Source organism: Lissotriton helveticus, chromosome 8 (assembly GCF_964261635.1).
Source record: "Lissotriton helveticus chromosome 8, aLisHel1.1, whole genome shotgun sequence".
Classification (NCBI taxonomy): domain Eukaryota; kingdom Metazoa; phylum Chordata; class Amphibia; order Caudata; family Salamandridae; genus Lissotriton; species Lissotriton helveticus.
This window is the reverse complement of record NC_136069.1, coordinates 1,328,988,331-1,329,011,824: the sequence shown is the minus strand read 5'-3', so window position 1 is coordinate 1,329,011,824 and position 23,494 is coordinate 1,328,988,331. Positions and strand designations below refer to the sequence as shown.

General features: G+C 45.7%; 1 protein-coding gene across 1 annotated transcript in view; it reads left to right on the top strand.

Annotated features, from left to right (window-relative positions):
* EFHC2 (EF-hand domain containing 2) overlaps window positions 1-23,494 on the top strand; it is a 381,628-nt gene that overhangs the window by 169,714 nt on the left and 188,420 nt on the right. The window contains exon 7 of the mRNA XM_078656188.1: window positions 6,215-6,353. Within this exon, the coding sequence (XP_078512314.1) occupies window positions 6,215-6,353 (139 nt within the window). The remainder of the gene's footprint in view (window positions 1-6,214; window positions 6,354-23,494) is intronic.

Here is a 23,494-nt window from a genome sequence, read left to right as displayed (position 1 = left end):
TATGATTCTGATATTTCAGCCTCTATCCTGGATTTTGGTTAAGTTGACTCTGAGGCTGTTAGGTCTCATGGCCTCCTGCATCCTGTTGGTAAGACAAGCCAGAAGGCGTATACGGGCTCTACAGTGGAACTTGAAGTTCCAATAGGCACAGCATCAGGGAAATCTCACCGACGTGGTTCATATCTCGCAAGGAAATGCGAAGGATCTGCGGTGGTGGTTAGCAAACCGAGATTGGGTCAAAGGCAGACCTTTCTCCCATCCCCAACCAGATCTCACAATCGTGATGGATGCGTCACTTCTGGGATGGGGTGGCCACTTGGGAGAGATGGAGATCAGGGGTCACTGGTCTACGGCGGAGTTGGGGCTCCACATAAACGTGTTGAAGCTCCAAGCGATTCGCTTGCCATTGACAGCATTTCTTCCCTCTGTCAAGGGAAAGTTGGTGCAGGTGTTCACGGACAACACCACCACCATATGGTACTGCAACAAGCAAGGCGGGGTAGGGTCATGGAACCTTTGTCGATAGGTCCTGCATCTCTGGACATGGCTGGATCATCAGGTCATAACCCTGGTGGTTCAACAGCTGGCAGGTTCTCTGAATGCCAAGTCAGACGATTTCAGGTGTCGATGCCTAGTGGATCATGAATGGCGACTCCGGCCTGAGGTGGCGCGAGGTATTTTTCAGCAGTGGGGGGAACCTTGGTTAGAGAATGTGCAATGTCAGCAGTATTGCACGCTGGAGTTTTCAAGGTACCTATTGCTCGGCAACGTGTTTCGTCGCAAGTGGAGCGCAGGCCTGTTGTGCACATTTCCACCCATACCACTCCTGCCCAGGGTTTGGAAGAATATCAGGAGCGACCGGGCCCAAGTCATCCTTGTGGCGCCGGACTTGGCAAGGAGAGTCTGGTACCCAGTGCTTCTGAGCATGAGTGTCGATCCTCTGATCAGCCCCTTTGGGAGGATCTTCTGTCGCAGCAGCAGGAGAGGGTTCTCCACCTGAACCTTTCAACTCTGCGCCTCTATGGGTGGAGATTGAGCAGCAGCAGTTGATGGCATTTAACCTTCCTCCCGTGGTCTGTAATATTATTCTGGCAGCCAGGCGTCCCTCCACTAAGTCGGTATACGCCTGCCAGTGGCAGAAATTTGAATTGTACTGTACAGAAAGACCCTTGCCCAGCAGGGCTCTGCTTTGGGAACTCTCAAGGGTTACCTTTCTGCTCTGTCTGCTTTTTTGCTGCTGCCAGACCAACCTTCTCTTTTTAAATCTCCTATTGTAAATAGATTTCTAAAAGGGCTGGTTCACTTGTTTCCACCCACGCCCTTTATTATGCCACAATGGGACCTTAATTTGATCCTCACTTATTTGATGTGCGCTCCTTTTGAGCCTTTGCACAATTGTCCCCTCTGGCTGTTGACCATCAAAACAGCCTTCTTAGTGGCGATTACATCGGCCAAGAGCGTGAGTGAGTTACAGGCGTTATCTAGCTTGCATCCTTATCTTATGTCTTTTCCGGACAAGGTGATGCTTCGCACCTGGGCTTCTTTTTTGCCAAAGGTTGTGACCCCATTCCATATGGGTCAATCCATCACTTTGCCCACCTTCTTTGCTCCCCCATATACCTCTAAGGAAGAGGAACGTCTCCACCGACTGGACCCAAAAAGAGCGTTGCCGTTCTACCTTGACCGCACAAGAGAGTTCTGGGTGGATGACCAACTCTTTGTGGGGTATGTGAGAGCAAAGAAGGGAAAGGCAGTGCAGAAAAGAACCATCTTGCACTGGCTTGTTCTCTGCATTAAAATCTTTTACGCCTTGGTGAAGAAGCAGCCCCCTGAGGGATTATGAGCCCTTTCCACCAGGGGAAAAGCTGCGACTACAGCCCTGGCTTGGGGTGTCTCAGTCCAAGACATCTGTCAGGCAACGACGTGGGCATCATTGCACACGTTTGCAAAACATTATTGCCTTGATGGTCAAGTGCGCAGGGATGGGCACTTTGCCCGCTCAGTCCTGCAAGACTTTTTAGTCTAGTCCATGAGTCTGCAACCGCCCGCTGGTATGCTATGGCTTGGGTATCTGATTCAAAGGTAAGGAATCTGCCGCTAGAAGTCTCTATAAGATGAAAAAGTTACTTACCTTCAGTAACGCATTATCTGTTGGAGACTCTATCTTCAATTCTTACAGCCCCACCCATGCCTCCCCGCTTTGCGGACTGATGTTGTAGGACTAAAGTTTCTCCCCTTTCAGTGCCCTAGTTTTGCACACGTTTACATCAGTCACTTCGTGGCTCCGCGCTTCTGGCGTGGAAAAATGAAAAGTACTGATGTCTGCGCGCCTAGGTGGTGCCTATGTAGGCACCGTGACGTCTTAACCAATGCTAACGATGCCATCAACATCACGCGGAGCTGAATGGAGCCACCCAACATCGTGCGCAAAGGGTATTGCTCAGAAAGGTTTCTGGATCCAGCCTGACGCCTGGGTAATTCAGAGGTAAGGAATCTGCAGCTAGATAAATCTCTACCAGATAATGCGTTAGCGAAGGTAAGTAACTTGTTCATCTCCGCGTTTCTCTGTGTCAGATCTGGTGAATCTTTCAGCTTGACGCCGAGACTCTGCAGGGCTCTGTGTCACTGGAGTCAGATCACACTTTCAGCTGTGCGACAAGGCTCAGTGGAGCCCTGCATCGCTCAGCGCGGATTTCATGAAGCCCTCGATGAGGAGTGGGGCAGCTCTGCGGGCCTTTGTGTTGCTTTGCGTCAGATCCGGTGAAGCCTTTGCTGAAGAGCAGCATGTCTCTGTGTGGCTCTGCTTCACTTCCTGTCAGAGCCGGTGAAGACTTAAGGGAGGAGAGGCTTTGTGTCACTTTGCCTCAGATCCAGTGAAACCTTCAGTTAGGCAGGGAGAATACACTGTGACTCCAACCAAGGGGCCAGGACATTGAGGGCAGCACTTGGGGGGCACGCCACACTCCCAAAGAAGCCAGCAGAGGTTACCAAATCAGGCCCAGTTGGGTTTGGTCAGCTGGAAGGCAGGAAAGGGCTCTGGAAGTTTGTTGTGTCCCTGTAACTTAAACAGGATGTCAGCCAACCAACCCATGGAGTTACTTTTTGCGTCATTGGTTTAAGGCAAGTGGGCCCAGTCTTCCTTCTTTAGACATCAGGGCAATTCTTTTGAATCTTCTCAGATTCAGCAGTGTTGTCAGGAGAGGTTCTGGGGATGCCACTTTTATGCCCAGGGCCAGCCTGTGGGTGTGGGACATCCCTATGTCTAACCCTAAAACAGTTTCTAGTCCGTTCTTTTCCCCCTGGCTTTGGCTCAAGCTTCTCTAGTGAAACAAAGAGCAGGAAGGCCCAGGTATAAATTGCATCTGCCAGTGACAGGGTAGGCTTCTTATGAAGTCAGGAAGGGCTGGGTGTATCCCCCAGGCTATTAATTGAAGTATAATCAGGGTAGGGGCATAGCTTCTCTACGGTCATCTTGTCAATAAGACTCTCACCTCCCCACACCCAGGCCCCTTTCCCACTGCCTGAGAGGAATACACATCATACCACAGGATGACAATTAACAGTTAGGTGACCCTGGACACATTTGGCTTAGGGAGGAAAATGCCAACTTTCTAAAAGTACATTTTCAAAATAGTATTTTAAAATCTGACCTTACCACTAAAAGGGATTTTAAATAACAATTAAGCTTAGTGGAAAAAGTATATTTCTAGCCGCTTCTAACCTGAATTTAGCTTTTATTAAGTGTAATAAGGTAAAACAGGGCTAATCTATGGAAGCCCAGCCTTGCCACAGTGAAAACAAACTTTTTGGGGGGTTTTCACTGCCAGGAAATGTAAACCATGAAATGTACATTCCCTACAATGACAGCTCTGAGGCCTGTTTTACACGGCTACTTTATTGGGTGGGGCAATTAGTGCATGAGGCCATTTGTAGCATTTAATTTACAGGCCCTAGGTACATATAGTGTCATATACTAGGGACATATAAGTACATTAAATGTGCCAAATGGGCGTATGCCAATGTTATCATATGTAAAAGGGAGAGCACAATCTCTGTACTGCGGTTTAGCAGGAGTAAAGAGCATAGAGTTCTAATGCCAGCAAAAATGGATTTAGCTACAGAAGGCAAAAATCTGGGAGAATACCATGCAAAAGATAGTCATTATAAACAACACCCCTCCGCAGGCGTCCATGAGTCATGCAGTGCTCACGAACATTTCAGAAGGTACATGATTTTTCAATTGGCCGACACAACAATGGTCACACAAGACAGGCGTCTGAATCCCCTACAGAGTCCGTGAAGCCACCTCCCATAGAGGAACCTCATCGCAAGATGATAAGGCATTCAAGAGCCATAATTAAAACAAAACACTTGGGTCCTGATTGCAAGCTGGGTCTCAAATTCCAGGTTCTTTGTAAACTGAAGTTTGCAGAAGGATCTGTATTCAAAGATTGCTGGCTGTTTTCCCTAGACAGATTTTGGCAGGTCAAACCTGCAAAATTTAGAGATGGAAAAGGCCCACGAAACCCAAGGCCCTTATAGTAAAAGTTATACTATCACAATGGTAGTAGAACTTGGATAAGTGCATCACTTAGGTCCAGAAAGGTAACATAACAAATACATAATTGACAAACAACAGTGCAAATGTTTTAAATAGTTGCCATGTAATTCATCGTTATAAATATTATTCCAAGCACACACAAGCCAACAGGAAGTGTCAAAATTCTAAGTTAAAACTACACCCCCAACCCCTGCACCTAAGGAAATCTGGGTTTTGATCACCTAAGCAGTGCATGGGTGACAGTGTAAAAGGATCCATTTGGTTGTGCTGCTGAAATGCAACAATGCAATGAAAACACCAATATCCAGTCATCGAAAAAGGTTCAGTAAAACGGAAGTTAAAGCTGTCACCTCGTAAACTAAATTAATGAAATGTGAATGTTAATTAACTATAAAACCTGACCTCCACCACTGCTTTGTCAATAGTAGTTCTCATGTCTTTGGGATATATCAGATCAATTTCGCTACTTACCTGTTGACATTTTTTTAAGGGGAATCTTGCAGGTTACTGTGAAATTTGGACACATTTTGTAATGCTGCTTTGAGCACAAAAAGCCTGGATTTTTATTGCCACTCTCTTGGAAATGAGGATCTTCCTGTCCTCCATAGCTTTATTCGGATGGTGTGCAGCCACCATGCAGATCTAAAAAAAATATTACTTTAAAAAGCTGAGCTTTACAAAAAAAAATTAAGTAAAAACATGGTGACCTCAAAATAAAATTAATCATTGCCCAACTCCTGATCCTATCACATGGTGTTGTTACTGCATTTCACATTCCTGTCTATATTTCTCTGGACTTAAAAATATTGCTACTTTCAGCCATTTTTCCTTTACTAGTAATAAATTACTCAACACTATTCAGCAATTGAAATGATGTTATGTGTTTTCATCAAAAATGTTGGGGTAAAAGAAGTACTGACTAAAATCAGTGGTGAAATTTATTATTGAGTGGTTAATAAGAAAGCTTAAAATAGGTAAATGTATAAAGTCATACATTTACGCTTTGCCAAATTTCTTATATTTTGTTTTACAAATTTCTTATTCCTTGTGTAACAACTTTAGCTGTTCGGCAATGATACTACTTTTAAGTTGGAAAGTAGGACAGGCTGGAACTGCTTTTAATCCCAGAATAACTTGTGATGTCAAGTGTTTTGTTTACTAGGCAACTATTTTTTTTCTTTTCCTCCAATTTTGTTTGACTCTGTTCATATTTGTATTCCCTTCTTTTACCACTTGCATTTATATTGTATTTTTTGATCTTTTCTTCTTTTATTCATGAAATGTTCATAAACTGTTCTAGTGCAGGTAAAAATGTAAACTGAGTATTAGATACCTAGATAGGATGTCCACTTACATTGTTCTTTGTTCTTAGGTACCTGCTTGCCTGTCTTCTTTAATCCTATTTGACACTTCAGTAGTCTTGTGTTATTGATAATAATTGTACCTCTTATTGCTACCTACGAAAGTAAGAGTCACTGTAAATTAATGGTTTACCACAATAAATTGTGCCCGGCTGCCTCCCTTTCAAATATGTAGTCCACATAGCCCTTTTCCAAAAATCCTCCTTTTGAACACGTCTCGCTCTGCAGCCAGAAAGTTAAATTCCATTGACGTGCTTGTTACCCTGCCTTATAACAATGACCACTTTTACAGACCGGAGCAGTACATCATGAAATTTACAAAGACTGTGACCTAACAATTGGCTCCGCGGTCAACTTGTGGGGGAGGAAGATCTTACTCTGTGACTGCGATCCTTTCACCAGAGATTTTTACAAGACAAAATATGGACTCGGTCAGTAAAACACATTTCTATTCTATTCTGTTAGGAATTTTACTGTATCCCTATTGTTGTGTTGCATAGTCCTCAAGGATTGCTGTGGTAAGCAACTAAATAACAATATTGGTATGGGTTTGCTGCTTGTATTTGTATGTTTATGTTTACCTTTTTGTTGTGGTAACATTGGTTTATTGTTCACAGATTATCTAACATGTCCTCTTCTTAGTGTCCCCCTAAAAAAATGCATCAGGAACCGTTCCTGACTAGACCGCTATATGAAAAACACTCCCATTTAGTGATAGTAAAAGAGGAGGACATGATTTTGTTCTCCCAGGATAAGGGACCTGAAACAACAGAAGAATCATACTCTCACCAACTGCAAGAAGGGGGTTTGAAACCCATTACTGTCGCGGCCAAGTTGGAGTGACTTGGTACACTGTTTAGCCTCACCTTTTCCTGTATTTCCGAAGAGCCACCTGTAAGTGCGGGTCTGGTGGCTTAGTGGACTAATGCAGGCATTGTAGGGGTCTCAGAGTGACTTCCTGGTCACAGGTTCAAATCCCAGTGGGTCCGCTCAGCCTTGCATCCTTCTGAGTTTGATAAAATGAGTACCATTGAGTTGGGTAACAGTGAACATCTGTCATTCAGCACCTTGATACCCTTGGGTGATACTTGTGCTTTATAAATACCCATGTAATGTTATGTAAGGGATGACTAATAAGTTGGTGAATTTATATTCTCCAGTATTGGGGTGTCTTTCATAGACTCACATGCCTGAATCATTCACCGTCGTCGAAGTGGGAGTCCCACGGTACATAAAAAAGCAATAAATATGCCCATAATAACCAAAAAACCTTGGTAACATAAAACCAGGAAGTAAAGTAGCCTAAAGCTACCAGGAAAAAGTTCCACATCTATGACTATCATAGTCATTATACATAGTCCAAACTGCAGCCAATCAGGCGACAGCACCCACCAGAATGTTCTCCTCAAAGGCTCAGGCTCTCAGATTTTCTACCGCATGTCGTGTGAAGGGAAGTCTCCCTGAGCTCTGCTCAGTATTTTCTCAATTCTCCAGGAATTTCTGCACTTAGCATTCTTCAAAGAAATCTTTATTCAGGCCTTGTGAGTCTTGTGGTATGCTCTTGCTTTTCTCTGAAGATCCCCACAAGAAATGTATCTACTGCCTTTACCCGGATCACCAGGTGAGAGACTGCAAGATATGCAGGACCTTCCCTCAGAAAACCCTCAGAGACAGAGAGCGCCGTCTACTTCTGTGGCTACAGAAGCTTAAAGATCAGGACAATCCCGTTTCTGAGGTGGGAAGTATTGGCTCTGGTTCATCTGTGCCCTCTAGAAAGAGGGCTGCTGAGGAGGTTTTGTCTTCTCCTGGGGCCTAGGTGTTGAGGAAACAAACACCCTCTAAGGGTTCTGAAGGGCCTTCCACTTCAAAAAAGACTACTCCACCTGCTAAAGGAAAGCTTTTGCCTTCCATGCCCCCGAGAAAGGCAGTTAAAACTCTACCTTCTAAGCTGACTTCTGAGAAGATTCTCCCTCAGAAGAAGACCCCATCGTCGACGACGTTGTGGACGACTCCTTCATCTGTGAAGATTACCGTTGACGCAACATCTACTTCGACAGTGACTTCCTCATCACCGAAGCCTCAAATGATTATGTCGTCGGCTCCATCCCCGTCCACGCTGGTCTCTGTCTCTGTGAGACCCATCTCGTCGATGAGAGAGACAGTACCTATCGTCAGCGTCCCGTCGACGACTAAGGCTAGAAGGAACTCGTCGACGACGGCCTCGTCGATGACCACGTCATCCTCTAACGTTGCCTCGTCGACGGCGAGCTCGTCGTCGAGAACTAGATCGTCGTCATCGACCGTATTGTCGACGAAGACTACCCCGTCGACGAAGCCCTCATCGTCGTCGAAGACAACTTCGTCGACGGTTGAGGGAGCACATCTTCAAGGGCTAACAATCAGTGGAAAATGGGGCCCTCAACAACGGAAGTGGCATATCAACCTGCTGGACTACGAGCCATCTTCTTGTCCCTGAAATTATTTCGAACAGTCATTCTAGGAGCCACAGTACTGATTCGGACAGACAATACTACAAGTATTAATTACTTGAACAAACAGGGAGGAACGAGATTGGCTCTACTTTCTCAGGAAGCTCAAAAAATCTGGGATTGGGCAATACGACACAGGATAAAACTTTTGGCAGTTCACATGCCTGGAGTTTCCAATGTTCTGGCGGATTCTCGCAGGTCCACGGTATCCACTCACGAATGGGAACTACATCAGCCGACGGTGGATCGAGTTTTCCAAGAGTGGGGTCATCCCGATTTAGACCTTTTTGCGACCAATCAGAACAGCAAATGCCTATTCTTTGCAAGCTGGCTTCCCCACAAGGAATCTCAGGGGAACACGTTTTCGATGAATTGGTCTCAAATATATGCTAACGCTTTTCCTCGGATACCATTGGTTTCCAGAGTTCTCCGGAAAATGAAGAGAGAACCTTGTCGCCTAATTCTCATTGCTCCCAGGTGGCCTCGCCAGTTCTGGTTCACTGAACTTCTCCTACTATCAGAATGCGATCCCAATCAGTTTCGACCAATACCGAACCTCCTGTCCATTCAGGACGGTCAAATTTGCCATTCGGACCCTGCATCTCCGAAATTAGCTGCCTGGCGCTTGGGCACCTTGAATTCGCTCATCTAAATACCCCTGCGGATTTCAAAGAAGTTTTGGCTAATGCTCAAGCGCCTGCCACGATAAAGACATACAGACTTAAATGAAAAAGTTTCTGCATATGGTGTCAATCTGCCAATGTTCACCCGATTCACGCAACACCTGAGCAGATATTACCCTTTTCCTTACATTTAGCAAGATCAGGCCTTTCTCATTCAACTTTAAAGGTCTTTTTAGAGGCCATTTCAAGGTTCCGACAAGATGGTTCCAATTCTCTCTACTCGTCAAGGATAATACAACAATTTTTTAAAGGGCTATTCCGAATGTTTCCTCCTGTCCGTCGCCCGCCTCCATCCTGGTATCTCAATGTGGTACAAGCGCAGCTCATGCGGCACCCCTTTGAACCTATTCATAGAGTGGATTTGAAATTTCTATCCTGGAAGGTATCTCTGTTGCTGGCCTTGACTTCAACTAGAAGAGTCAGCGACATTCAAGCTTTCACCATAAATTCACCTTTTCTGCAGTTCACTTCCACTTCTGTGGTGCTAAGCACAAATCCCAGTTTTATACCGAGGGTGCCTTCGGACTTTCACCTTAATGAACCAGTCATCTTAAAGACATTTTTTCCTAATCCGCAATCCCCTGCGGAAAGGGCGTTGCATACCCTTGACATCAGAAGATGTCTTAAGTTCTATTTGCAAGGACCTCTACCATTCGTAAAACAGATCAATTGTTTGTTGCCTACAGAAGAATTCTGCAAGGACATGCAGTGTCTAAACAGACCATAGCTCGCTGAATTTCTGCCGCTATTGACTTTTGCCATCAACAAGCTGGAGGACCTTTGCAGACAACTCCAAGAGCTCACTCTACGAGGGCGGTTTCTTCCTCGACTGCTCTCTTTGCTGGTGTTCCTCTTTAGCAAATCTGCAGAGCAGTGACTTGGTCCAGCAGACACACTTTTACCAAGCACTACTGTTTGGAGGCTGCCAGCAATGCTGATACGTCAGTGGGACAAGCGGTTCTCCGCAATCTTTTCAAATAAGGTGAGCCTCTGTTTTCCCTCCTCCTCTGTACTGATTCTCAGACGCTTATTATCATGCCTAATATATAATAGCATTCTCATGTGGTCGCAAGCTTACATGTATTTAAGCATATTTATAGCATTCTTAGTAGGTGATTGCATATGCTTTCTATATGCATGTTTATATTACAAATAGCGTCTATCAAGCATTATTTGGGTACTGCTATCTACTCTGATTCAGGCATGTGAATCTATGAAAGACACCCCAATACTGGAGAAGAACAATAGTTACTTACCTGTAATCTGTGGTTCTCCAGTATTGGTGTCTTTCATAGATTCACATGCAACCCGCCCACCTCCCCTCAGAGGCTGGCTTATGCTCTTATCTTTGGTTACACTCTTGTGAGAGAAAATCTGAGAGCCTGAGCCTCTGAGGAGAAAATTCTGGTGGGTGCTGTCGCCTGATTGGCTGCAGTTTGGACTATGTATAATGACTATGATAGTCATAGATGTGGAACTTTTTTCCTGGTAGCTTTGGGCTACTTTACTTCCTGGTTTTATGTTACCAAGGTTTTTTGATTATTATGGGCAGCTTTATTGCTTTTTTATGTACTGTGGGACTCCCACTCCAACGACGGGGAATGATTCAGGCATGTGAATCTATGAAAGACACCAATACTGGAGAACCACAGATTACAGGTAAGTAACTATTGTTCTTACCCCCCACCCCTTAAATAGCAACTCATTCTTTTTAAACAAATTTATTTTTAATTAAAAAAAAAAAACAATAGGACACATAATACATTTCCGGATAAAGACATTTACAAAATATTTTTGTGATATTTGTGAGGTTATTTGTAGAGCGCGACGTTCGCTCCGGAGGGAGCATCTTGGCGCTGAAGATCCTGGGTGACCAGTCCTAGAGTAGAAGTCCTAGAATAGATGGGAGGTTAGATGGCTGCTTTGGAATAGTCGTCAGAGAGGTTGAAAATCCAGGTCTTTAAGAGCTTTCTGAAGGGTTTTTCAAGGGTCTGTTGTCAGAGGGTTTTGGGCAGGCTATTCCATGCTTTCGTGGCCAGAAAGCTTAAGGTTTTACCGCCCTTAGTCTTCAGGTTGTATTTGGTGGGGAGGATGAGATTGTCAAGGGACGAGCGGAGGGAGCGACTGGGGGTGTAGTGGGGAAAGCGTCTGGAGAGGTATTTAGGGCCGGTTTTGTTGAAGGCACGGAAGGCAATGATCAATATTTTAAAAATAATTCTTTTGTGAAGGGGCAGCCAGTGTAAGGTCCAAAGGGCTGCGGAGATGGAGGCTCTGCGGGGTAGCCTGAGGACCAGTCGCGCGGCTGTATGAAGCACACTTTGAAGTTTCGATAGCGTGTTCTTTTTTGCCCCTGCAAGAAGGCCGTTGCAGTAGTCTAAGCGTGAAAGTATAAGCGCTACTGTCACGGTTTTTCTGGCTTCGATTGGAAGGAAGTCAAAAAACATTCTGAGGGATTTGATTATTCCGAAACATTTGCCAGCTACAGTTCTGGCATGTTGATCAAAGGAGAGGTCAGAGTCAAAAATGACGCCTAGATTCCTGGCCGATGTAACTGTCAGGGGGGGAGCGGCTGAATCGTCTGGCCACCAGAGGGCTGGACAGAAGGAGGTGTTTTTTCCAATCGGAAGGATCTCGGTTTTGCTAGAGTTGCACTTTAAGTTGTTGCTGTCCATCCAGCGGAAGACTTCAGTTAGGCAATGTTTGAGGTTGAGCTCGGCTGCGGTGGAGTTGTCCTCTAGTGGCACAATGAGTTGTGTGTCATCGGCATACGAGGTGACTGGTATGCCAAATGATTCGATTAGGGACAGGAGTGGAATGAGGTAGATGTTGAAAAGGAGGGGACTCAGAATGGACCCCTGCGGTACACCTGAGGAAACCATTTTCTCCTTGGAGTGGAAGGGACCAAGAGCGACGGTTTGTGATCGATCGGTGAGAAATGACTTTATCCAGGACAGAGCGGAATCAGAAATGCCAATGTCCATAAGTCTGCTGATAAGAATGGAGTGGGAAATGGTATCAAACGCCGCCGTTAAGTCGAGGAGGATAAGAATTGAGTTTTTCCTCTGATCTTGTAACAGTTTGATGGTATCAGACAATTCTATCAGTGCAGTTTCGGTCGAGTGTTTTGGACGGAAACCCGATTGTTGAGGGTGAAGAATGTTGTTATCTTCAAGGTGGCGTTTTAGCTCTCTATAGACTAGTTGCTCCGTTATTTTTCCCAGGGCCGGGAGTAATGAAATCGGGCGAAGGTTGGTCAGGTCTGTCGGTGATTTGTTGGCCTTTTTCATGAGGGGTTTGACAATTCCCTTCTTCCAGCGGCGGGGGACAGTTCCTGTGAGGAGTGAAGAATTAACTATGTTGTTGATAGTAGGATTCAACACCTCAATTAGTTGGTGAAGTATTTTAGGGGGACAGGGGTCAGACGGGGAGCCCGATTTGCAGGCCAGGATAACTTCTCTGGTTTGCGCTAAAGTGACCGGAGAGAAGCTTCTAAGTTTACCGACACGAGAGTCCGGGAGGGGGGGAACGAGAGAGGTATCCGAAGTGGGGAAGTTGTTTTGGATGGAGGTAATTTTGTCTTCAAAATAATCAGAGATTTGGTCGCACAGATCCTGAGATGGGGGTATTTCTGGTAGAAGTTCTTTGGGCTGAGTAAACGATTTTACTATTGCGAACAGCGTCTTTTGTTTTTGGCTGGAATCTTTGATGGCGTTAACGTAAAAAGCTTTTTTGGCCGTTTTGATTTTAGAGAGATAAGATTTCCTTATGAGGATATAGGAAAGACTATTGACCTTATCGTAAGACTTGCGCCACTTACGTTCTGCCTTCTTACATAGTAAATGAGCGGTAGCTAGGTCAGGTGTGAACCAAGGGGCATTGGTTTTGGTTTTTTTCAGGGAGGTACAAGGACGTTTGGGAGGGTTTCTAGATTTCATTTCATGTGAGATCCAGTTGTGGAAGAGGTCGGCGTCGATTTCGACGTTCCCCGATAAGGTGGGGGGTTGGGATTGCATTAGGGGTTTGAGACTAATGTTTTCTTGGACCTTTTTCCAGTTGATGGTGTTGGTGAGGTGAGAGTTAGTTTTATTGCAGGGAGGCGGAAGCACATTCTTAATGTGGAATGGGATCAGAGAGTGATCAGACCAGATCTGTGGCAAAGGGGGCAGGGTGGTTAGGGAGGAGAGGTTGGTGCACACACCATCAAGGGTATGACCAAGAGAGTGCGTGGGTGAAGTGACCAGTTGCTGGATGTTGAACATCTCGAGGGTTTGGGAGAAGTTGATGGTTTGTGCATCGGATTTGGATTCAAGATGTAGGTTGAAATCCCCGAGTAGGGTAAAGTGTGGGTATCTTAGTAAAAAGTGTCCCAGGGAATCACACAGTGAGTCAAGAAACTTGGTGGCATTACCGGGTGGGCGATAGATAAGACCACCTGAGAAGGAGGTATGTTCATTCAAATTAATTGAAAAACCTAAGCCTTCTATATTTTTTAAGGGCTCTAGATTGAAAGTATGGCAAGGGAAGGTGTTCTTAAGTATAAAGGCGACACCTCCGCCTCTTCCCTTAACTCTGTCATGTCTGAAAAATGAGTAGCCCTGGGGTAGGGAGACTGCAATATCGGGGTTGCTGTCTTCTGTTAGCCATGTTTCGGTTATCATTAGGCAGTCAAGATCGGAATTGTAGATGAGATCGTGTATATCTTGATTGTGCTTGCACATGGAGCGTGCATTGATTAGTCCTCCTTTGAATAGGGGCTGGGGAGCCTTGGGGGGTGATGGGGCGGCGGGTGTGTAGTCTGGGTGTTGGATAATAGTCCAGCGGCAGAGTTTGCAGCTGACTGGGCCGGCTGGAGTAACACAACCCCAACACTCTCGGGGAAACAATGATTACACATTTAGTACAAGAGTGTTCCCCCAACCGATCCCAATGAGTCACAGCAATCAAGGTGGGCACTTGGCTCCAGATGATCTCTCATCTGCATCAGAAGAAGACATTTCATACATTTCAGAGGCCCTCAGTGTCCTGGACATCGTCATAAGGAGACCCTCCACCCTTTGTAGACATTTTATTTAAGTAGTGAATGGGCGCCATGTTGCATCCAATTTGGTCACTCTATCACGTACAATATGTGTTAGTTTTTCCAAAGCAAACAGCGACCAGGTCTTTCCCCACCACATGTTGATCGAGGGTGCCTGCGGTTGCTTCCATAACTGGGCCATGCTCAATCACACTGCTAGTAATAGTGAGAACATTCGCCCCTGAAGAGTCGTGGTGGTGAAGAGTCTATCTGCACCCGGGTCTCCGAGCAGGATTCTGAGTGGGTTGCGGGGTAGTAAATGTAAATGTAAATGTACAGGAATTTATATAGCGCAAATCACCAAGCGGTCTCTAAGCGCTTGCTTAGGGAACCCGTCCTGGTATTCCCCTGTGAGATAACCCCGGCAGGGTATCCGCAAGGTGAAAGCCAGGCATCCCGCCGCGAGGGGCCGTTGTGGAGATTAAGCAAGCTATTGCCCAGAGTCGCAGAGTGTGTGTAGTGTGACATTTGTGATGTCATATATTGTGCAGAGAACTTCATCCCAGAATGGTTGGATTACTGAACATGACCATCAGGTGTGTAGGAACGTGCTGCGCTTGCCACACCCTTTCCAACATAAGTAGGAACAACCAAACATTTTTGCATGTCTACCAGGTGTAAGGTACCAGCATGCTAGTATTTTATAAACAGTCTCTTTGTATCTGAGACATATTGAGACTTAGCAGCCCTCTGCCATATGACACACCATATGTCGTCTGGGATTTCAGTGTGAAGCTCTCTCTCCCATTGCCGCACATATGAATGTTTTTTGGGGGAGCAAGGTTTAAAATATATTGGTAGAGCCATGATAGGCCTCGGCGTTGGACATTGTTAAGGTAAAGAGTCTTGATAGGGACTTCTTCCTGTTGCATAGCTAATTGTGCTGGTGATCTGCCTACCTAGTGTAGTGCCTGACTAAGTTGCGATGCTCCTTGCCAGGCTGACAAGGGAAGCCACAGAAGCCCCGATAGGGGGACTTGGGAGAAAGCCTATTCCACCTGAACCCAAGGTTTGTCTTCAGGGTCATAGTTCCAGTCAAGGAGGGGTGGAATTGCGCAGTGAGTTTGTATGTAGTGACGTCTGGAAAGCCTAGACTGCTTTCCGCTGTAGGGTGAGAGAGTGAAGCCTGCACTTCTCTCGGGGACTTATAAGCCCACACAAAGGCACGCATCCTGATGTGGATCTTATACGAGTTGCCTTGGGGATAGCAAGAGGGAGGGTTAGGAGGACATACAAAAGGTGGGACATGAAGTTTATTTTCAGGCTGTTAAGACTGCCCACCCAGGAGATCTCTAGATTGCCCAATCAGTATAGGTCCTTGAAAAGGGAAGTGAGAATTGGAGGGATATCGTTAATATAGATGTTGCTCGTGCGCGGGGAAGTCGAATCCTCAAGTACATGATTGCTGACATCTCCCTTTGGAAACTACCTCTTTCAATGGAATCCTAGAGACTATTTAGTGGGTCTGTCACCTGTATGCCTCGTGATTTGGTGACGTTAATTTTGAAGCCTCACACTTGGGAGAAGAGATCTAGCTCCCTCTTATTTCCCGGAATGGTGGTGTCTAGGTCCGTAATGAAACAGAGGATGTCATTGACAAAGAGAGCCAATTTATGTTCTCTGCTCTCTATTGTCATGCTGTTATTTTCTGGAATGTTTTGAATCCTGCCCACTGAGGGTTCCATTGTGTGGGTGGGGCGAGGACATCCCTGCCGTGCACCCCTAGTGAGCATCATCTGTGGGAAGTAAGAGGCCTTGATTTTGAGTTTAGCAGCAGGTTTCTGGAAGTTGGCTTGATTGAAAGCTTTCATATTAGGCCCCAAGTGGATCTTGTCTAAGATCTTGGACAGGTATGCCCAGTCTACCATTGCAAACACCACCTTCTCAGCATCAAGGAAGAGGAGGGCCATTGATTGCTTCCGCTGTTCAGCTACCTCCATAAGTGCCACCACTAGGTGTGTGTTGTTGTTTGTCAGTCTATTGCAGATGAATCTGGATTAGTGTGGAGCAATAAAAGAAGGCGTGATGAAGACAGGCCACAAGGATAGATGCTAACAATTTCACATCGCAATTCAAGAGCGTGATGGGCCTGTATGAGGAGCAATGCGGAGCCGGTTTACCCGACTTTAAGAGGAGCGTTATATGAGAACTCAGCATAGTGCCAGTAACCAGCCCAGATCACAGAAAGAAATTAGACACCTTCCCAGAGGGTCTATCAAAAGGGAAGCATAGGCTTTATAGAATGTAGCCAAGTACCCATCCGGACCCGGCGCTTTCCACGAGGGGAGATCTGGGGGGGTCGTAAGTATGACGATAGTTGTCTTGATGTTGGGCATTGTGATGTTGGGCCTGGTAGAGAGTGGAATAGTAGCGGTGAAAGACATTAATGATGTTGTCTCTCTCACACTGAAGGCGGCCTTTGCCGGCCTTAATCTCCCTGCTGTGACTGCGTGTGGTGCGGATGCATGGATGTATGACGTTATAACGCATACTTTTACTCCGCAGACCATTACAACGCGACTTTTACTCCGCATACCGTTACAACGCATAGCGCCTTGGGGCGCTGGATAGTGGTAAGTATAATTTACTATTCTAACTCCAGTCCCCGTGGACCCTAGGGAAGGTGTTGGATAGTAAATTATACTTATCCCCTATCCTAGAGCGCCCCCCAGCGCAATGCGTTGTAATGGTATGCGGAGTAATGGTCGCGTTGTAATGGGTCTGCGGAGTAAAAGATCCGTTGTAACGGGTGTATACCGGATGCATAGTTTATAGGCCAAAACCCCTTCTGCCTTATCCCTCTGTTCATAGTAATTTTGGTTAATATAAAGCAGCTTCCTTCATTGGGATATGCTAAAGTTCCGACAACATCGTATATGGATGGGAAGCACACCGTTGTTTAAACCAATGTTCCTCATATTACCATTGTCCAGATCCGTTTTATGCGTGCTTAACACCGGTGACGTGCCTAGCCCAAACGCACGTATAAACTAAACACCATCAACTTGGGGCTATCTTTCAGCCCCAAAACCAGTGGCACAGCTTTTGTCGCGTTTGCAAATATTCTCAGTATCATCAATGTTTTATACTTCAATGAATTCCATATTCCTTCTTCTTTTTTAATTTTCACTATAAACCTTTCAAATCTATTCACATCCACAAGCAGGGAAATGCAATTTTCAAAATTTCTTGTGTTTTAAGTGGGCCATCCGAGCCTCTTCTCCAAAAAACACGTGCCAAAGCAAAATTCATCAAAAGCAGTTTATTAGCACCAATGCATTTCGGGTCTCTGGGGGCCCTTCGTCAGGGTGTAACTGAAAATAATAATAAAACGTACATTAAAAATCGTACATTAAAAATCTTTAAAGGTTTATAGTGAAAATTAAAAAAGAAGAAGGAATATGGAATTCATTGAAGTATAAAACATTGATGATACTGAGAATATTTGCAAACGCGACAAAAGCTGTGCCACTGGTTTTGGGGCTGAAAGATAGCCCCAAGTTGATGATATGCTAAAGTTCACCAACAAGGCTTTGCCAATCCAATAGGGTCCTATGTGATTCTCCCTACCTGTGTCTTCCCTCAGTTTGTTGGAACTGCATTTCTAGTTCGTTTTTTCAGAGTTTGGCCGCCTTTTTAAATGTGGCTGTATGGGAGATAAGCATCCTTTGGAAGACCGCTTTTGCTACATCTCCGGTATTGTTTTCAGGGAAGTAGCGTACAATGCCATCTTTGATGCGGTCACAGAGGAATTTGTCATGTTGTGTGACTTCATTAAAAACCTATGTCCACGGAAATGGGTGCTGCAGGTCAAATGGGGCCCAAGGACAGGCACACCAGGGCATTCTCGGACAGGACTCTAACATCTATTCTAGTGTCTGCAAGCCTAGGAAGCAGGGTTTGGGAAACCGATAAATAGTCAAGTCATGAGTATGTCTAATTAATGTTGGAATAATACATGTAATCGCCCTCCTGAGAGTGGTTGTGCTGCCAGGCATTTACAAGTGTCAAAACCAGTATCCCCTGGGTTTGAACTTGTAGGTGTGAGAGGTTCGCCCTGTCGGGGTGAGAACGGTCAAGTCGCGGAACCAGTGGAACGTTAAAGTCCCCTCTGACCACAACCTCCCTCTTTGCAAAGTGGGAAAGCCAGAAAAAGTCAGAGTCAAACTCCTCTCTGTCTCTGCTAGGGCCTCATATGGATGTTATAGTCATTTGAGTAGTACTGAACATGCCATGTATTCCTATCTGTCACCCCCCTGATCTCTGTATGTACTGTCAAGTTTAAATGAGAGGTCTCGTTGAAGGAGAATAGTCACCCCCGGGGTTTGAGAGGAGTGAAACTGTGTAGGGTACCAATAGGGGTGGAGGTGTTTCGTATCGATTCAGAGGAGGTGTGTCGACTGCAGACACACCTCCTCGTAACCAATTTGTCAAGTTCCTGCATTTGAGCGGGGTATTCAAGCCTTGTACATTAAAGGAAATGATGCGTGAAGTGGTCATGGATACAGATATGAGTGTTCCTAATTCAAGTTGCCTGTGTGTCAGGAAAAACAAACAAGAAACAAAAAACAATAACTTCAGTAGCATCGGCAGGAAGCCAAGCAACAAGCAGTCAACTCGACCACCAGCTGTCTTGAAGGTCTGTAGGCCTTCTCACTAGTAAAAGTCAAGAAAGAAAAACAACAATACAAATCAGCAAGGCAGGAGCAGGCTCCTGGAAAAATCTATCTCCCATCCCCCATCGTACTCACAGCCAGATGCAATGAAAGAGAATCAATGTTCGGCAGAAATAGAAAACATTACTGCTGGTTGCCAATAAGACAGAATAGTCACTGTCCCTGATTCTTCAAGAGAGCTTTTATGACCTTAAGAAGGTGAGCGTGGGTCTCTTTCTGCTTGATGTATTTCTTTACGTGCCTTTTCCTTCACCTATTGGGTGAGTTGGAGATACCAGATGCCCCCCATCTACCAGTGCCAGGTCTCCGGATTCATCGAGAGATTCTGTGTTGGAGAGAGGAGGCAATCCAAGGGATTCGTGAGCCTCCTGTGGTGTACCGGTAGCAATCCTCTTGGCGAAGCAGAAATCCCCAGTGGCACGGGGTCTTGTCTTGTTGTGCTGCAAATGCTACTTGATGTCCTTATATTTTTTCTGGTGGGCCAAGGTGTGGGCAGATATGCCCTGATACAAAGAGATAGTTTCTCCTCGATATGTGATTGGTTCTTGTTGCCTGGCGGCTTGCTGTATTAGGTGAAAATAGTGCACTCTTGTGAGAGTATCAGTCGCTGGATTCTTCTGTTGTTGGAAGGCAGAGTATGTCCTGTGAGTGCGGTCCAGGAGCACCAGCTGATCACCAGGGAGTTGCAAGAGGTAAGCTAAAAGAATCTGTACATGGGCCTCTAGGTCTGCTTGTGGGATAGGGGATGCTAGTCTCCTGTTGTTGCACCTTGAGCGGTTTTCAAGATCAACAATCTTGCCATGGTGCTCTGATTGCCCCCATTCCAGCTTCTCGATGCGAGACATTTGGTCAATATTTTCAAGTGCGTGCTCTGCCACTGTTTATTCCACCATTGTTAGGTGAGAATCAGTTTGACGCAAGGACTGATTTAAATCGGTAAGGGTCCTAGTGATATTCTGCAGACGTGATGTGAGATCTTTGCGAAATTCAACTAATAAGAATTGTCTGTCTTCTTTAGCCGCAGGACCATGGGAGTCCGGGCACCCCTCTCCCCCCTGGGCCAGGAGGCTACATTGAGGAATTCCCTGCCGATGGTTGAGGGAGGTCAGGCTTTTGTAGCATATCCTGAATCGAGGATGAGGTGGGGTGTTATGTTATGTTATGTTATGTTATGTAGTTTTTATATAGCGTACGGCTACTCGGTAAGAGTGTCCCGACGCTTTCCACCAGCAGCTCAGAATAACACAACACAGCTAAAAACGGAAGACAACAGAGAAAAATAATAAAAACAGTAGACAATAAAACAGACTAAGAATTAAAAAGCCAGGTCTTCAGGCCCTTCCTAAACTGGAGTAAATTGGCAGTGCTGCGGAGCGGGGTGCATGGTTCTGTTCACCGCCTTTGTGATAGGGATGAGTTATCAGGGATCAACTCACACAGTTCACCCGGCCAAGGGCACTAGGCTTCAATTGCCAATAACAGGACTCAAGCCAGAGTTCAAAACATGGGATTGCATCTCTTGGAACTGTCTTGTGGGGCCTCTGGAACTGCACTCCTCTAGGGGCACGACGACCCTCTCAGCAGCCGTCCCCACTCCACTAGTGAAGAATAGTGCTACAGGACAATGTATATTGATGGTGCCATTAAATAAGCAAGATAAAGAGTAGCCAAGCATTGCACAAGGCTAGAAACGCAGCACATAGAATTTCTAGGTGTTATGCGCCTACTTTGGAAGAGGTGCAAGGGGAACCCCGATGTTCAGGCGAAGCCACCAAGTTCGTGTAAGCTCATTTAGCATGCCATTACTCCATTGTGCCCCTGAAGCCCTCACAGGGTGCAGATGTTATCTAGCAAAAGGGGGTCCTCCCGAACCAGCCCCCCGGAGATCCTTACTGGGGTGCAGGAGGAGTTTCAGGCAGGTCCGCTTTCCCTGCTGGGCCCACTGACGTTGCTAATAATATAGGCCTCTCGTGGGTGGGGGTGCCCTGCGGGACTCACCGCAACTCAGAAATGACTGCCAGCCCTGCGGACGTCTAATGATGGGTAAAGTTGTGTGCCTGCAGGAAGCCTCCACGCCACCATGAGAGTCCCAGGGACTCGAGGAAGAGCTTCAGGCCATGCAAGTCTTGTGGCGCCGCCCAAAGATGGCTACTGTGTTGTTTTTGGTCACCCCAAGTAAGTGAGTTCCTGTTGGTAGGCCATCGTAGTAGGGGTCAGGGGGCCCTCAGCACTCCCCATTACTGCCACGGATGAGGGGACCCCGGGTAATTGTCTCTCCTGTGAAGATTTGCCATTAAGGAGGGATTGGGGCCTCATAAGTGGAGCTCACGGAGACGCATCTTGCCAGGTCTCCTCCCTGGCACCACCCCAAAAGCCGCTTATTCTAGGGGGGAACTTTCATAGCTTTATTGCATTCATGGCCTTAGACAGGATGACAAATACCGGTAATAGGGAAGAGTTTAGATCAAGGATTACTTTTGTCACTGGAAACATGACCAAAGCCCTATATAGAGGAACACCCAGAACTTCTCAGTACTTTTGTCTAAGGACCAGAAAATGATGGTTACAGTCAACAAGTTGGAAATAATTTAACACATTGCAATTAAAGGGTAGCTGCTAGGTAAACGATATAAATATGTTCATTGCTGTTTTATGTGGCTCACGCCTTTTGGAATGTAGTTTGCCCAATAGTTGAACTCCCATGAAAGAGGCAGCGCCCCTTTCCTGGGAATTCAATATGCAATCATAGGGTTTTAAAAGATATTACAGTACACATTTTCAGCTTTACTCTACTAAATGATGTTGAGATGAAATAGTTGGCGTTTTTCTCTAGGAATGTGTTAACCATTAATAAATTCCAGACTATCAAAAACTTGTGAACGATTATTTACCATCATTGTTTTCACTGAGGTCCCAAAGAGCTGTGGCACTGGGAACAGTTAATGACAAAGGCATATCTGTCAGAAAATAAAAATATATAATGTGACTCACACAATGCTCATACATCCTTGAGTCTTGTCCCTTTCCCTCCAGCTATGCCAGAGTGGGAACTTATGCAAATCTCTTTAACCCTGACTGCTCAAGAGTCCATGGTCTGTCAACTACAGTGTCCTTTCCAGTGTATAAATGCTTCCCTAATTCCTTTGACCACCCTCACCAACCCAGTGCTCTCAGAGCTGGCCTGCATGAAAAAGCTCCAATAATTCCAGAAGTCACAGACTTTAAGATTAATTTAACCACACCCAAGGGACTGAATATCAGTGCGGATGGACAGGCAATGCACATTTTAATGGCTTCCACTTCCCTCTGATAGGCAAACAGTGAAATAGGCTATCCAGCATGGCCTCTCCCTGAAACACTGCATTACAATATAGCCAGAAGCATTTGGATCGTGAAATTGGATCTTTCTAGCTGATAATTAATCATTTAATATTCTGGGTGGGGGAACAGTGGCAGCAAAGATGATGGTGCTGCCTAGTAGCCTGTACCAGTTCTGCACCCTCATGCCAATTATCCCCAAGATAGACATACAAACAATGGAAAATGTGCATAAACCAGGAACGGCCCGTGCAGGTAAGAGAGGTGGGGTGGGGAAAGAGGCGAAAGATGACTTAAAATGTAATAAAAAAAAGAGAACCGTGCGAGAATAGTGTTTTTCTTTTTTTAAATTAAATTTTAACTCGTCGTTGTCTGACTCCCTCCCCCTCCCGCCTCACCACCTTACCACTCTTACCTGCCCGGGCCGCTCCTGGCACAAACTAAATCTGGGTAGAGAGCTTAGTTTGGGTGGAGACAAGGAACACGCATATCTAAAGAGGGTGGTATTGGGATTCTGTAACTCTTGCATTATTACCAAGCCTTATACCTATTGTTCCTTTTGGAAAAGTCACAAGTGGACACATATAAAGGTGCTAAATTGACAATACAAATTCAAGGAGATGATGGACGGAGTGCTGAAACTTTTCAGACACTCACCCCAATCACAGATCTGGCTTAAATCCATCATTGTTCTTTAGCTAATTCCGCCAGCTCAGTTCAGACCCAGCTACATACAAATCAGTCTTGACCCTGTACCCCATGGTAACAGTCCAGCCCGAACTGCCAAGCCAGGTCTTCCCTGAACCAGAAACAAGCATCCTGTGACCGGTTTCGGGGTAACACCCCTCATCAGCCAGGCTAGCTTGAATCCAGTGGCTAAGTGAGCAAAGGATCCACTACCACCAGTATAAATGTGTTTCCTAAGGCTGTGGGAGGTTCCATGGTACCCACTATGTCCACACCTACCCTTTCAAAGGGAATCCCAACCACTGGTAGTGGGATTAAGGGAGCCTTGGGTTGTCCACCTGTCTTGCCACTGGCTTGGCAGGTGACACAGGAGCTGACAAAATCCTTTACTTTCTGAGACATCTGGGGCCAGTAAAAAATGGTTAAGTAACCGGTCCCAAGTTTTAGTCTGGCCAAGATGGCCAGCTAGGAGATGTCATGGGCCAATGTGAGTAGAACTTCTCTGTACATCTGAGGCACTACCATTTTCCTAGTGGCAACAGGGTTGGGTTCTCTGGCCTCAGTATACAGGAGTGCCTCCTCCCAGTAGGCTCTGTTGGTACCACTAATGTCTCCCTTTTCCTGCGTAGCAGCTTGCTGCCT